Here is a 15,929-nt window from a genome sequence, read left to right as displayed (position 1 = left end):
GCCACTCTTGAGTCCAAAGCAGAAATTTCTTTACAAAGAGGTGATGATGGAAACCTATGAAAATGTGTCCTCTGTGGGTAAGGACCCATTGCCCTTCCTATAGAATGGGGGCAAGTGCTCTAGAAAGCTACATTGCGTGGGACACTGGTTCCAGTTTAATTTTTATAGCAACATCCTGTGAAATCATGGAATTTGTAGTTTCTAGTTTCTAGAACTGCCCACTTTACACCGGTTCTTAAATCCCTCCACTGGCTGCCCATTAGTGTCTGGGCAAGATACAAGGTGTTGGTTGTAACCTTTAAAGCCCTACATGGCTTGGGTCCAGACTACTTGCAGGAGTGCCTTCTTCCACACAATCCTCCCCGCACTGGAAAAAAGCCTAAGAAGACTAGATTGGCTTCAACAACAGAGAGGACCTTTTCTTCTGCCATTCCTAGGCTTTGGAATGACCTGCCAGAAGAGATCCATCACATCACCACTTTAGAAGCCTTTAAAAAGGCTGTTAAGATGGATCTCTTTCGGCAGGTCTTTCTAGAACACTGTCACCGACACTGTTATTGATACCGATACCCCGGCTGCCCTGCATAGATAGAAGTTCTCCCCTCAGCCTCTCCACCCAATCTAGTCTTCACATGTCTTTAAAGAACAAAGGAGGTAGGAAGGAGAAAGATGTAGATGGTAATAATAAGAACAAAAATAAGAAAAAGTGTGATGTTTGTTTGAATTGTAATTTTATTGATTGTATGGTTGTTTATTCTGAAAGTAAAAAAAATTTGAACATTATTTACAGTTTGACCTCAGTATCTGCTGAGGTTTGGTTTCAGGACCCCACTTAGTAACCAAAATCTGTGGATGTTCAAGTCCTATTACAAACAATGGGGTTGTAGTATGATGCGCCTTACATAAAATGGCAAAATCAAGGTTGGCTTTTTGGGGATATATTGAGATGCAGAATCTGTGGATCCTGAGAGCTGACTATGAAAGGTTAAAAAGCAGTTGAAATCATCCTATTAAGAGAAAGGTAACCCATGTAATTGGACTCATGGAGAAGTGGTCAGATGGAACCAAGGAGAATGTGTTTCTTTGGTTGGTTTCCCTGGAAAGAACTGAGAATCTTGACCAAGGTGGGAGTTGAGTCAGTTGAGGCTGAGAGAAGGAGGAGAGACCTCAGGACAAGAGCATTTCTCTGGGTTAGTTTGCCTGTTTCCTATTTTATGTTAGTGTTTTGAATACTGTCTTTTTTACAGTGGAACCTACTCCTGCTTTGTGAAGGCATCACATGTTGGACTGGTTGATCTCACCTGAAAGCATCCTTCTTATTCATTCATTCCTATTGTACATTCTTTGAACTGTATGGTTGTGTTATTTATTACATTTCATCCCACCTTTCTCTCATGGATGGATCTCAAGGTGGCTTAGGATACAAAATAAAGATTGAACAAAAGCATTTTTTAAAAAGAACAGATGCTAGTAAAATAAGGATACTACTATTCCTTCAGTTGGAAGTTCGTTCTCCAAGATCTGCAAGGGATAATCTACAAATGTTAACTGGGAGGGAAAGAGGACATTGGAGGACAATGGCTTGGAGTTATATCACATAGACAGTAGTGAATGGAGACTTCCATGTTAGTGGGTTGGTGAATCTGCTCAGTCTTTTAGTCTGAGCTCTCTCTGGTGCTGACTCTATTTTGGAACTGGGCTCCAGCCCCATGGATGAAAACCTGGAGGAAATTCAATGCCCCAATAATATGGAAGTCACAGTCTGTCAAAGTTTACATGAAATGTGTGAAATGTGGTTTTTGTTTTGCTGTTGTCTGTCCTGAATTTTCCATCTCCACTAAATGACCCCAAGATCAAGCAAGAAGAGAGAAGGAGAAAACTGTGACTCCTTCCACTTTCTCAACCCCATGCAGAAATGTATGAACCTCTTCCATGGCAATGCTTAGACACAGCTTTGCTCCTTAGAAAACACAAGGCTTGTAATCTTTCACAAAAGACATATTATTTGGGAGGCAGTTCAAGAAAAATCCTACCAGGAAGGTGCCCTCAATTTCTTTTCTAGGCATATAGGCTGGTGGGCTTTTTCATCCACAGTTTTATGGTGGAGGTGGCCTATGACAAACCTCCTTTGAACACAGACAAATGAAGAACTGCCTTCAACTTGACCAATAGCGATCCTGCTAAAAGTTTACATGATGAAGAGAGTTCTTCCTGATAGATCCTATGATGCTTCTCCTTAGTTTCACTTAATTTGCTGAGGTAAAATTGTATTTATTTGTTAGACTGTTCTTATACTTAAAACAAAAATCTTCTCCAGACAATGGTCTTGGAAAGAAGAAAGGTCTCTCCACAAAATTGTCTGGCCTTAACATGAATGAGAAAGGCATAATGTTAAATGAAGAAGAGACAGCGATCGTGACCCAGAGTCCAAAGCAGAAATTTTCTGACCCAGAGGAAGGGAGCCAAGTGAGTCTGGGACACTTTTATGCAATAGGTTCTTGGCCTTAGGAGAAAAGCCGCAATATGGAAAAGGGGCACCACCTCCTCTTTCTACTCTTTGCTCAAATGGACAGGTTTTCTCTGACCTACGGAGTCAAAGCAGCCCATTTGGATGTTGAATGCGGATTGGAGGATGACTCACATTTGCAGCTGGGATCTTACTGGCATGGCTACAGGAACATGGATCTCATAGAATCAGAGGACGACCTGGAACTAACTGACAAGGTACAGAAGAAGCCTCATGCACTTTCCATGGTGTTTTAGAGTTGGGCAGCGTGTTCACATCTGGCTGTCTTGGAAAGAGAGTTAATTATTCCTTCCCACTGAGAATTTATCCTTAAAGTAATGGAGGTCAGAGCAGGGGAGCATTAAATCTGCCTCAAACTTTTTACTGAACTCTCTTCCCCCCAATAAATTCAATGCCTTGGACAATCAAGATTAAAACCAACATGGATTCACTGTCCCACTAAGATGGAAACGACTAAGGGGGTTAGACACAGTGGGATGCAGACCTTTGTCTCTAGTGAGAGCCATTCGATGAATTTTACGAGGCAAGTCAAGTTTATTTACATACCCCCTTTCTAATGGGAAAAAAGTATATAAAGTGAATTCCTTGCCATGATAAACACAGATTTAGGCTACAGATACAAGGGAATATTTGATTATACAACATTTTTGTTGGAGATTTGGGATATCTGCATTGCATATGTAAACAAAACTAGACACATTTCCTGTTAAACTTCCTGCATCTATTTGTAGAAAGGTACACAAGCCGAAATGATTTGTCTTGCTGGGATTTGCTGTTTTAGTTGATTTGGAGATAGTTAAACAAACTCATTTTTTTTGTTTGTTGTATCATTACCTTTACGTAACTGTTACTTCTCATTGTTATTAATACAGAATGACAGGGAGAAAAACTGTGCAATCACAGATCATGCGTTGTGGAGTTCCTATTACAATGGAACAACCATTAATACCATAATGACCATGTGAATCAGATGTGTCACCTACAAGCTGCTCGCAGAAAACAATGTTCACATCACGTTCAAAATCATGCCTTCCAACGCTTGCTTGCCTTGCTCTGGTAGGGGACTTTTAAAAAACATGTGGGATATTCTTTTCTTTTTGTGTATTTTCCCATCCAAAGATCCTGGAAGTTGAGAGAGACAAAACGCCACAGGAGGAGCATCTCCAAACCCAGCGTGACTACTACTGAATTTGGTCAAGAAAAAGAAGCAGGAAAACAAGCGCTTGAAAGAGAAAAGCTCACAGGTGCCACAAGATCTCTTTGCAAATTTAAAGAAGAGTGATTTAAGTCGGGTAAACCTATATTCTAAAAATATGGCAAATTAAAATAGAAGAGCCGACAGCCTTTGAAAACAATTTGAAACCAAACACATGCACAAATATGGATTAAATCCAAAGGCACCGGGAAGCAAAAAGCCAAGTTTTATTTGGCATTCAATGAAATCGGTGTTGGTGCCAATTGGACCCCTGAAGGCGCCCTAGTAGAAAAGGCCTTCTCTCACATCCTCCCACCATAAACAGAGCCCACTGGAGGAACATGGAGGAGGTCCTCTCCAAAAGACTTTATTTCTTAGGCAGATGGGTCCATAGGAAGCACTCCTTCAAGTACTGGGGTTCCAAGCCATTTAGGTCTTTAAATAACTAAGTGCCTAGTTCCAATCGTAACAGATGTAGTTTTGCAAACTTGCAGGAAGCAGTTAATGAAACCTCTTGAAGCCCAAGAGAGGTTTGACAGGGATGGGATCCAGTGCTCACATAAATAAGATGCTTCCAGCTGCTACTATTTTCCTTCTTAAGTAGGGATCCTTTCCCTCCTCTGATCAAGGTGAAAAACAAACAAACAGCTTCATTTATATACCGCTTCATACTGAACTAACAGTGTCTAAGTGATTTACAACTGTAAGCTAATTGCCCCCAACAATCTGGGAAGTCATTTTAGCAACTTCCTCGGAAGGATGCAAGCTGGAGTCGAGCTTGAGCCCTTTCGCTGGTCTTGAACTCGCAACCTTATGATTTTGAGTGAGTGGCTGCAGTACAGGCATTTATCCGCTGTGTCACCAGGGCTCCTAAAAGCAGAAGCCCTGTGTAAAAAGGAAAACAAATCCATCAAAGGCAAGGATGAGGGTGGGATTAAAGTCTCTCTTCAGCACTCGGACAACCCGTCGGAAGAAGGAAAGGATAAGGTAAAGCAAACCCCATAGATCCCATCATCAATGTCTCTCCTGTACCAGTTTAGTAAAATGCATCAGGAGATTTTTGGCTGGCCATTGGAAGAACATCCCGTGGATGATATGTTGGATTCCAGGATGCAACCTCATACTGAGAAAAGCGAGAGAGGCAGGCTGACTTCTGAGCAGGTACATTTCAGCCAGCTAAATGGAGTGTCTCCTCCATGTGCCAGCCAGCTCTTTCACAAGGGGCATTGTTCTTGCTACTTCATTGCTTGTTTTGGGATTGAAAAAAATATTCATTTGCATCTTTTAGCAGAAAGAAGGTATAAAAAGGATTCCCTTGGTCGCCTTTCCTCCATCCTTTCTTCCTTTTTTCTAGAAGCAGGGACAGGATAAGAGCCTTGAAAAAATGGGGGAGAAGAAGGAGAACAAGGAAGATACAGAAAAGGAGGATGAGAAGGAGAAGAAAGAAACAAAAGAGGGGGAAAGAGAAGGTAGAGCCAGCATGATGTGGCTATTTTAGTTTTAAACTAGGTCTCCCAAAAAGTCCCTTTGTTTCCTTTACTCCATCCTTTCTTCCTTTTTTCTAGAAGGATGGACAGGATAGGAGCCTTGAAAAAACAGAGCAGAAGAAAGAGCACAAAGAAGATAAAGAAATTCTTGCAATCAGTCCAGAAAAGAAGGATGAGAAGAAGAGGGGAAAAACCAAGGACAAGACAGAGAAGGTATAGCAAGTATAGCATGCCTATTTAAATATTAAATTAGGACCCTAGCAATCAGGGTTCAATTCCCTGATCAAACATTAAAAAAACCCACTGGGTGACCTTAGGCAGGTCAAAGTCGGCCTCACAAGATTGCAATGGCAAACCCCCTCTAAATAAATTTGCCCAGAAGAACCTAAGACAGGTCTGCCTTTAGGCCTCCATTAGTCAAAAATGACCCGGAGACATGCCAGCACCACCAACAGCAGCACCACAACAAGGCAATGTCACACCTTCTTCCCCTCCTTTCTTTCAATGGCCAGATCCCTGATTTTGTCACATCCTTAATTTTACTTTAGGACTAATCTGCCCAATTTTCTTCTTTCACAGGCCAAAGACAATGAGGCCAAAGTTGGAGATACAAGGAACCCACCAAAGTGCCCTGTCTACGTTGCAAATGGGAGCGAGCCCATAGCTATCGTGGAACAGGAGGAAGAAGAGGAGGAAGAGCAACTGGACCAAGAAACATTTGACATTGTACGCTTTCTGCCACTCCTAACATGTTGAAAGCATGCAGAAAAGAGTATCCATTGAACTCTTCTTCAGCATCACATTTTAGATGAGCTGATTTTCCACTTTCCTTAGCTGTCCAGAGCAATAGGCAAGTTTAAACAATTCCTCCCACCTTCCCTCCCACCCTTCACTTTCACATGGCTCCTCTCTGTTTGTTCCCCTCTTCAGTGCGAAGAGAAGATGCGGCCAGTCAGGAAGACCATACAAGATCTGGACAACCCAGGCACGGGGCGCTTGGTGGAAGAACTGGAGAATATTATACACAGCTGAGAGGCAGTGAACAGGCAGGCCCAGCTCCATCAGGGTTAGCCTGAAGAAAGAGAGCCCTCCCAGCAGTCCATCTGCCTTGATCCAGGCTGCAGAGGGAGAGAAGAACCACTGGACCTCATCCCCTTCCCCACCACCATTCCCTTCTCCTTTTGTGTCGCATCATTTCAGATTGTAAGCCTGAGGGCAGGGAACCGTCTAATTAAAAATAATAATTGTAAGCCACTCTGAGAGCCATTAGGGCTGAAGGGCGGGGTATAAATACCTTTAAATAAATAAATAAATAAATATTTAAACAGGGCTATCATATCACCTCTTAACCTTCTCTTCTCCAGGCTGAACATCCCCAGCTCCCTAAGTCGTTCCTCATAGGACATGGTTTCCGGACCCTTCACTGTTTTAGTTGCCCTCCTTTGGACACGCTCCAGTTTCTCAACATACTTTTTGAACTGTGGTGCCCAGAACTGGACACAATATTCCAATTAGGGCCTGACCAAAGCAGAATAGAGTGGCACTATTACTTCCCTTGATCTAGACACTATATTCTATTGATGCAGCCTAAAATCACATTGGCCTTGTTAGCTGCCTCATCACACTGTTGACTCATTTTCAACTTGTGGTCTACTTCGACTCCTAGATCCTTTTCATAGTTTCATTCATCCAGGTGTCCCCCATCCTATATCTCTGCATTTCATTTTTCCACCCTAAGTGCAGTACCTTCTCCGTGTTGAATTTCATTTTGTTACCTTTGGCCCAGCTTTCTAATCTATTAAGGCCATTTTGAATTTTGATCCTGTCCTCTGGGGTATTAGCTACTTCTCTTAATTTGGTGTCATCTGCAAATTTGATATGCCCCCATTTCTGTCATCCAAGTCATTGATAAAGATGTTGAATAGCACTGGGCCCAGGGCAGATCCCTGTGGGACCCCTTTTCTCTTGCCAATGGGATTTGCAGTGTATTCCTGGACTGTATCCCCCAGCATCCACAGGGCCAGAGAGAGGAGGGTCCTGCCCTGCATAGGGCTGCCATTTGATGGGTCTTAGGCTTTGGGAACGTGTGCCTTTGGCCAGTGTCCGTGTGGCTGGGGCTCCAGGGTCCTCAGTCCCTCCTGCCTTCTTCAATATTAACTGCAGGAGGAGCCTGTGAGGGTGGGGCCCGGGGGAGGGGCCATCCAACTCCTTTGCCCTCATTGGCCAGACTGAAGAAGGGGAGGAGCTTCTGCCTCTCTATTTAGCTCTGTGCGCGGAAGAGAGAGTGAGGAGCAGAGAGAGAGACAAGGAGGAAGGAGAGAGACAAAGACAAGGAGGGAAGGAAGGAAGGGAGAGGAAAAGAGAGGGAGCAGAGGGACAAGGCCTGGAAGTGGTAGGCTTCACTGCTGTGCTGAGGCCTCCAACTGCCAAGCGCTGAGGTGGAGGTGGCCATTTTGTGTTCCGGAGGCCATTTTGTGTTCTGGCGGCCATTTTGTTTTGCTTGTGACTGTGGGGAATAATGTTCCAGAACCTTCTCTGATTCCTCAGTTGAACAGAGGCCTCTCTTTCTCTCCTGAGGCTCCAGAGTCAGAAGGAGGCCAGGCTCCTTGGGCCAAAAGGAAGGAAGTGTGTCTCTTTGTGTGTCTTTTGTGTCTCTTTTCTGAGAGGGCTTTCTTATTACAAAGCTCTGCTCCTTCTGGGGAACAAGGGTTTTAACAGGGGTCAGAAATGGGGAGGATAGTTTTAATATAAGCCTTATTAATATTATTCACAAACATTGGGCTTTGGCTTCTAAGAGGAGGCTAGTCCCCCCAAAAAGCCAAAAGTGGCTCCTTTGAGAGGTTTTAAAAGTCTCCCCAGTTTTCTTATTAAGAGATTTTCAGGCAAGAAGGAAGGAGGCAGACCAGAATAACTCAGATTACCAAGAATGAAGCAAGACTTGGGCACTTCTACCCTTTTACAACTGACTCAGGCTGTATCTGCACTGAAGAAATAATCCACTTTGAAACCGCTTTAACTCTCCTGGCTCCATTTTGTGGAATCCTGGGATTTGTAGTTTGTTGTGACACTAGAGCTCTCTGGCAGAGAATGTAAAATCCCAGGATTCCATACCACTGAGTGGTTAAACCAGTGTCAAAGTGCCTTATTTATATAGTGCGGATGCAGCCTTCTTGGGAAAAGGGCTGATGATGGGGAAAAGCACTGGAGGTTTCAGCAGATGATTTATTTATTTATGATGCCCTCATTTCACATCTAACTACGGGGACATAACCAGGGCCCTCTCCAATTCCCCATCCCCTAATCCCTCTCCACTCTAAGAAGGCATGGAGTATCTGTTGTGTAGGGGAGCTGCAGTGAATCTATGCTAGGTCCAGGGGGATTTGTTTGGTGCAAAGGGAGGAAGGGTTGCCCACCTCTGCATCGGCCCAAAGGAGGCATATGTCACCTGCGTTTGTCACCAGGAGGATGCTGTTCTCTGTGTCTTTGAGTGATGCAGGGTTTCTTGCCAAGCCAATCCTAACCCTGGTCCCTTTTCTCAGGAACTTCATCTCGGCCTCATTGGACACGGCTTTGGGCCTCTCTTGCTGGAAGTGACCAAGTGCAGGTTCACCAGGACCCCTGCCCACCTGATGGCCAACACAGAGGCCAAGCGGAGGGAGTTGGGCTCCAACAGAAATAGGAAGCCGAGGTACAACAGCTCTTTGGTGAGTCACTATCCTATTAGCTTCATCTGTGTCACTTCTGGGTCAATTTATGAAAGGAAGCAAATAATATACTGTCCAAGTTTGGCAGAGACAGTCCTGGTTAACCCTCTGTCACCCCACTTATTTAGGGGCTTTTAAAAATGTCCCAGTTGGTCTATCCTCCTCCCACTTTCCCCTTTCTCAGCTCTCTTCAGTTCCTGAGTGCAATTGAGTTTGCAGTCTATCAGCTCAAAAGTGGGGAGAGGAGAGGAAAGAAGGAGAGAGGATATGGCCCTTCCCAGGAGGCTGAAGCAAAAGCAAACTGCTGTGTCTTTCCTAGCTTGTGTGATCTTCCTCATAAACAACTTTGGCCATCTTCACTACCTTCTGGGTTGCTTGTCCACATGTGTCTTGTTTTTCCCATCAATGAAATGTTGGGGGCTATGGGAGAATGTCTCTGGATATAAATTGGGGGTGGGCCCAGTGACCCTTAAGCCCAGGTGCTCCCCAGAACTGCTTTATAAAAATGACATTTGCCTCCAAAATGTGGCAAGAAATGTCTAAATGCACCATAAATCTTTGGTGGCTAAATGTACTGTATGTGTTGGGATAGTCAGTATCCTAATCCATCATCAATATCCCAGCCATGGCCTAAATTATATTGTTGGTTATATTGAAAAAATTCAAGACAAACTGGATCTCAAAGGCAGTAGCTTTTTTCTTGCTGACAGCATTTAAAGTTTATTTCCTGGACTGAATTCTAAAGTGATGAAATAAATATTTGGATGCATCATGTGCTTTCCTCCCCTTTTGCTTAGTCACTCTCTGGATGAGGGCTATTTTCTGTTGCAGGTGACCTTTGCGGATGTGGCAGTATATTTCACCGAGGATGAATGGAAACTGTTAACGAAGAAGCAGAGACTGATGTACAATCATATAATGATGGAGAATTATGAGAACGTGGCTTCTGTGGGTAAGGAACTGGAATCCACTAGCATTATAGAATCATAGAGTTGGAATAGACCACAAGGGCCATCAGGTTCAACCCTCTTCTGCCATGCAGGAATACACATTCCAAGCATCATCCAGCCTGTGGTTCAAGACCTCCAAAGAAGAGAACTCCACCAAACTCTAAGGGAGTATATTCCACTGTCGAAGAGCTCTTACTGTCCCAAAGTTCCTCCTAATGGTCAGGTGGAACCTCTTTCTCTGTCGTTTGCATCCATTGTGGTGTCTCTTTTTCTCTGTAGCAGCAAAAAGCAAGCTTGCTCCATCCTCAATACGACCCTTTCCAATATTTAAACATGGATATCATATCCGCTGTTAATTTTCTTTTCTCCAGGGTAAACATACCCAGCTCTCTAAGCCGCTCCTCATAGGGCTTGATGGTTTCCAGATCCTTCACCATTTTGGTTGCCCTCCTCTGGGCATGTTCCAACCTGTCAACATCCTTTTTGAATTTCGGAGGCCAGAACTGGACACAGGATTATTCCAAGTAAGGCCTGACCAAAGCAGAATAGAGCAGCACTATTACTTCCCTTGATCTAGAAACTATCCTTGTATTGATGCAGCCTAGAATCACATTGGCCTTTTTAGCTGCCGCATCACACTGTTGGTCCAAGTTCAACTAGTGGTCTACTAGGAGTCCTAGATCCTGTAGAATATTTGAATTTGTAGTTTAGTGAGGCACTATTGCTCTCCACTTTATAAGGATTCCAAATACTGTATTATAAACTGCCAATTGTCAGAAGCAGGTTCTGTGGTTCATCCAGAATGGTATTGGGGTTTAGGGGGGATTGTTAGTAGTTTAAATGCTAGTAGTTTTAAGTAGTTGGTAAGGATATTGGGGCCTAGAATGGCTTTGGGGAATGGAAGCAGTTGTGGAGGCTATTAACTGCCTGGTCTGTGAACTCTGGGTGGCAGACATGCCCCCGGGGGGAGAGGCGCCTGTGAACGGTAGAAGAAGAAGGCCATAGGTACCTTGGCAGCCGGGCTGGTTAGGGGCTGAAGGGGAGGAAAAGGAAGGAGTGTGAAGGTAGTTAACGACAGAGGGAAAAGGTTTAGACACTTCAGGGACAGCTTAGATGTATTAATGGACCCTTCTGCCTGAGTTTCTCAATAAACCTTTTGGTGGAAGGAAAGGACTTTTTAATTCTGAAACTAAGTTCTGCTCCCAGATATCTCACCAATGCTAGGATTTTGTAGGAAGAAAGCATGGAGATTACCAGTAATGCATTTCTCAATGAAATGGTAGCACATCTCTGAGTATGTTTCCTTTTTTGGCCCTCTTCCAGCCTTTTGAGATTCTGCTTCACTTCCCCAAAGGGATGCAATGGGATACTGAGGCACAAAACTTTATTCCTATTTTCAGGCAATACAATGTGCAGTTTCCCCTGAGATCCCCTGGGGGCCAATGTGACGCCCCCAATCCCCAACAGTAGCCCATCCCTGTCTTAGAGATGTCTTAATACTGCTCCCTGGTGCTTGATCCTCACCAAAACAAGTCCAGGTCCCAGCCCCCTTGCTTTGCTTTTCCCAATGAGTAATTTGTATATGGATTATCCTGCCTTTCTCAACAAATGAGCCTCAAAGTGTCCCTTTTATGCATCACATAAATGGGTGTGTGTCTGTGATAGAGAGAAGGAGCGAATGTGAAAAACAGAAAGGCAGGAAAGAGATGGTGAAGGGGAAATACTGAAGCAGTGCAGATGGGCAAGAGGAAAGGTTGGAGAGCGGAGGGAAAAAGGGAACGGGATCAGGCTTAAGAGGGGGATGAAATGCACAGATATAGGATGGGGGACACCTGGCTGAATGAAACTACATGTGAAAGGGATCTAGGAGTCCAAGTAAACCACAAGTTGAACATGAGTCAACAGTGTGATGCGGCAGCTAACAAGGTCAATGTGATTTTAGGTTGCATCAATAGAAGTATAGTGTCAGGATCAAGGGAAGTAATAGTGCCATGGTATTCTGCTTTGGTCAGGCCTCACCTGGAATATTATGTCCAGTTCTGGGCACCACAATTCAAAAAGGATGTGGAGAAACTGGAGCATGTCCAAAGGAGGGCGACTAAAATGGTGCAGGATTTGAAACTATGAGGAACGACTTAGGTAACTAGGGATGTTTAGACTGGAGAAGAGAAGGTTAGCCCTGTTTAAATATTTGAAGGAATGTCAAGCTTGTTTTCTGCTGCTCCAGAGACTAGAACACAGAACAATGGATGCAAACTGCAGTAAAAGAGATTCCACTTCAACATTAGAAGGAACTTCCTGACGGTAAGGTCTGTTCATAAAATAGCCACAAAACAACAATAGCATCTAATTGACACACAGTAAAACAACAAAACGGTTAAAACTGAATTTGGGACAAATAAAAACATCATTTAAAACGCACAGTTGTGATCAGAAGTGGAATTTTTCCTTAACTTCTTTACAAGAGGTCAGCTGAGTAAGCCTGCCGGAAGGGATCCGTCTTAAGTCCTTTCTTGAAAGCATCCAAGGTGGTGTTAAGACGGATCTCCTCCGGCAAGTTGTTCCATAACTTGGGGGCTATGGCTGCGTATGCTCTGTGAGAAGTTGTTCTTAGCCTGACCTTTGGGTAATCTAATAGATTCTTCCCAGATGTTCTGAGAGTGAGGGGTGGATGGTGTAGGGAGAGGCGTTCCCTCAAGTAGCTCAGGCCCAAGCCATGTAGGGCTTTAAAGGTAATAAGCAACGCTTGGTATTGCGCCGGAAGCTAATTGGCAGCCAATGTAGGGATACTGGTGTTATATGGTCTTACCTAGATGTTCTGGTGACCAATCTGGCTTCCGCGTTTTCAACTAACTAAAGCTTCCGAACTTGGTACAAAGGTAGCCCCATGTAGAGCAGTGAACTTAAGAAATGAACTTGAAATCAGGCCTTTTTTCATACATATTAAGGGTTCCATTTAGCAATTATGAGCAATGTCTATGAAGAGAGGAAAGAGTAACACAAAAATTCCTTTTCCTCTCATGTTTCTTTTCCAACCTGAGCTTTCTTAGCTCCGTGGTTGATTCCAGAGGCCCTTTGTCACTCGAAATGCTGGAGTCTGGGGAGGACACACACAAGTGCTATGCTTTTAGGGGAATTTCATACTTAGCTCAAAGGAGAGATTGAGGCAACAGTGACCTCGGGATTCATCCCAACTATACCAGGCCCAGAAGCACACAGAACTCCAGAGGCATTTCAGATAGGTTTTTGTGTTTTATTTAGGGGAAAAGCAAAATACATGCACGCACAAACAGATATACACATATAGGTGTTCACACACCACATGCAAGAACTAGGTAACAAAGGTGGGAGTGGTAATTGTGTAAGGCTTTGCTAATGGTAATACGTTACCTAGATGGATCTTGATTCCAATTGCTGAGGGTCCAGAATGGGGCGAGAAGTCAGTAACTGCTATAGCAAATGAGGCTGGTGAGTGTAGTGAGGTGTTTAGCAATGTAAACCAACGGAGTGTAAGTCTGCAAATGGACTGATGCTGAAGAACAGCCAGTTGGGGCTGATATTTATACTGAAATTGTTGCTTGGGGGCAGAAACCGAGCATTCAAAAAGGTGTAAATTGCTTTAGGATGTTTCCTGGGTGGGAAAAGAATTGTCTGAAACTGAATTAAATGAAATGGGTGCTTGGTGGAAATACTTCAGCCAAAAAGGATTATCACACCGGCTCTTAGGTCCTTCTTGGCTCTGAATTCTGGTCCCATTCAAAGCCAATGTATAGCACAGTCTGAAGGCGACACTCCCAGAGTTCAATAATTTTTTTTAATCTTTATTGAAATTATTTACAACATAAAAAGGGCAGTACCAAAACATTTCCAAATTCTTATTCCAATATTTCTTAACCCTCCCCTCCCCTCCCCCACCCCACCCCCTCACTTTCTATTTCACTTACTGCTTATTTATTAGCTATAAAATCTCTATTTCTCGAAAATCTATCATCCTTACTTCCTTATCTCATCGTCTTTCATTCTATTTTGCTTAAATCCTAAGTTTATACAATAATTGACTCTATATCAATAATTCTACACAGCAATGGTATCACCTATCTAACATGATTTCCCTTCACTCCTTATTACCTTATTTAACCTTTCCCTTTTGAAACAATTCTCTTATTCTCAACCAAATTAAATTATCTTCTTCTCGCGTTTCATCTTTTAATTTCAAAGTTATGGTATCCATTTCTATGATTTCTAGACACTTTCCTAACCAATGGTCCACTTTAGGTACTTCCTTATTTCTCCAGACTTTGGCAATTGTTATTCTGGCAGCGGTGATTAAATATAATAATGGTTTCAATTTTGGTCCTAAATCCTTATTTTCTACTATGTTTAAAAGACAGAGCTCCAGGACCAGAGGGAATTCCAATTGTATAATTATTTCAATTTTCTTGTGTACTTCTCTCCAGAATTTTTTAATCAGAGGACAACTCCACCACATGTGGAAAAAACTTCCCGTAATTCGTTCACATTTCCAACATTTTCCTCTATCTTTTTTATATATTTTCGCTAATCTATTCGGTGTCATATACCATCTGTACATCATTTTGTAAAAATTTTCTTTTAGATCCATACACAATGTAAATTTTAAATCCTGTCCCCAAGCTCTTTTCCATGCCTTGTACTGTATGTTCTTCCCTATGTTCTGTGCCCATACAATCATACAATGCTTAATTTGTTCTTGTTCCAATTCAAGTCTCAAAATTAGATTATAGAAATTTGTTATTTTTTTCTTATCCTTATCCATCCATATGACATCCAATTCTGTCTTCTTTAACGTTATACCTACATTTTTTCTGTCTGCTTTATATTTTTCCGTTAATTGGTAATATAAATACCAATCTATTTTAATTCCCTCTTTTAGCATTTCTTCCCTAGATTTCTTTGTAATTTTCCCCTCTATTATCTTTACATAATCTTTATATTTTAGCCAATCTCTTCCCTCAATCCTGCCCTTCTTTAATACGGCTTCATGAGGAGAAGCCCACTCTGGTAACTTTATATAATATTTTTCCTTATATTTTATCCATACTTTATATAGTGCTTTCCTTACAATATGCTCTTTGAATTCCTTGTTTAGTTCAACTTTATTCCACCACATGTAGGCGTGCCACCCGTATCTTAAATTAAATCCCTCTAAATCTAATAATTGCTCATCCTTTAATTCCACCCATTTTGTTATCCATTCCAAGCAACATGCATAAAAATATAATTTCAAATTTGGCATCCCTAATCCTCCTCTTTCTTTGCTGTCCGTTAATATTGTCCAATTGATTCTGGCTTTCCTTCTTGCCCACACAGAGTTCAATAATAACATAGCAGAGTACAGTAGCAAATCTCCAGATATAGGCATTGGCAATGCATTAACCACTTTCCACACTTAAAAATAACTCACAGACACAGTTGATTTCCTCCAAGTCCTTGGAGGTTCTTTAGCTTGAGTTGCAATAGAAAACAAATATGTACCAGCTCTCCTCTCTGACTTTCATCAACTTCACAATCTCTTGTACACACAACTCCAACCCACATCAATCCACATGTGAGCTGTATACTGTATTGGTTGTGAGTCATCTCCTGGTGCCTCACAGCATGGAGCTTCCTCTGCAGTTAGCTTGCATCATGCCATGTGCTCTGACTCAAGACTCTATGGCAGTCTCACAGGAAATGATGCCACTTTTCAATCAAAGTATTTTTACATATATATATTGGAATATTTTTCAAATGCCTGACTATCTGCTTCTACTGATTTCCTCATGACAGTTCCCCTTCAATTTCTTCTTTGGTAGCTCTGAGTAAGGATACAGTCATTATATGGATTTGGGGCATCCAGAACAGGGTCATGTTCAGTTCACTCACACCAACATTATTAATTTAATCTCAAATAGGGAGGGATGAACGTGGGGCTAAATCTTGGGGTAACCCTTTCCTCTCTTAACACTGACATTCAGTCTTGTCTGTCATTGTCCTCCTTTACAGAAGAATTTGTCAGTCACAAGAGAGTCCACACAAGAAAGAAGT

At 42.6% G+C, this 15,929-nt stretch overlaps 1 protein-coding gene across 2 annotated transcripts; it reads left to right on the top strand.

The window, feature by feature from the left end:
* Positions 1 to 6,498, top strand: LOC149323116 (ATP-dependent chromatin remodeler CHD2-like). 2 transcript variants are annotated; one of them, XM_089487500.1, is made up of 3 exons: positions 1 to 77; positions 5,789 to 5,935; positions 6,140 to 6,498. In XM_089487500.1, exons 1-3 carry the CDS (start codon positions 57 to 59, stop codon positions 6,239 to 6,241), a joined length of 270 nt encoding a protein of 89 aa, XP_089343626.1. In that variant the 5' UTR covers positions 1 to 56; the 3' UTR covers positions 6,242 to 6,498. The 2 variants fall into 2 exon arrangements, with proteins under 2 accessions (XP_089343626.1, XP_089343622.1); XM_089487496.1 differs by lacking the exon at positions 1 to 77 and adding an exon at positions 3,384 to 3,583.
* Positions 6,499 to 15,929: the final 9,431 nt, after the last annotated feature.

This window comes from Sceloporus occidentalis, unplaced genomic scaffold (assembly GCF_023333645.1).
Source record: "Sceloporus occidentalis isolate IW3139 unplaced genomic scaffold, rSceOcc1.0.p SCAF_1, whole genome shotgun sequence".
NCBI classification, from domain to species: Eukaryota; Metazoa; Chordata; class Lepidosauria; order Squamata; family Phrynosomatidae; genus Sceloporus; species Sceloporus occidentalis.
The sequence above is the reverse complement of the archived record's forward strand: the minus strand, read 5'-3'. Positions and strand labels throughout refer to the sequence as shown.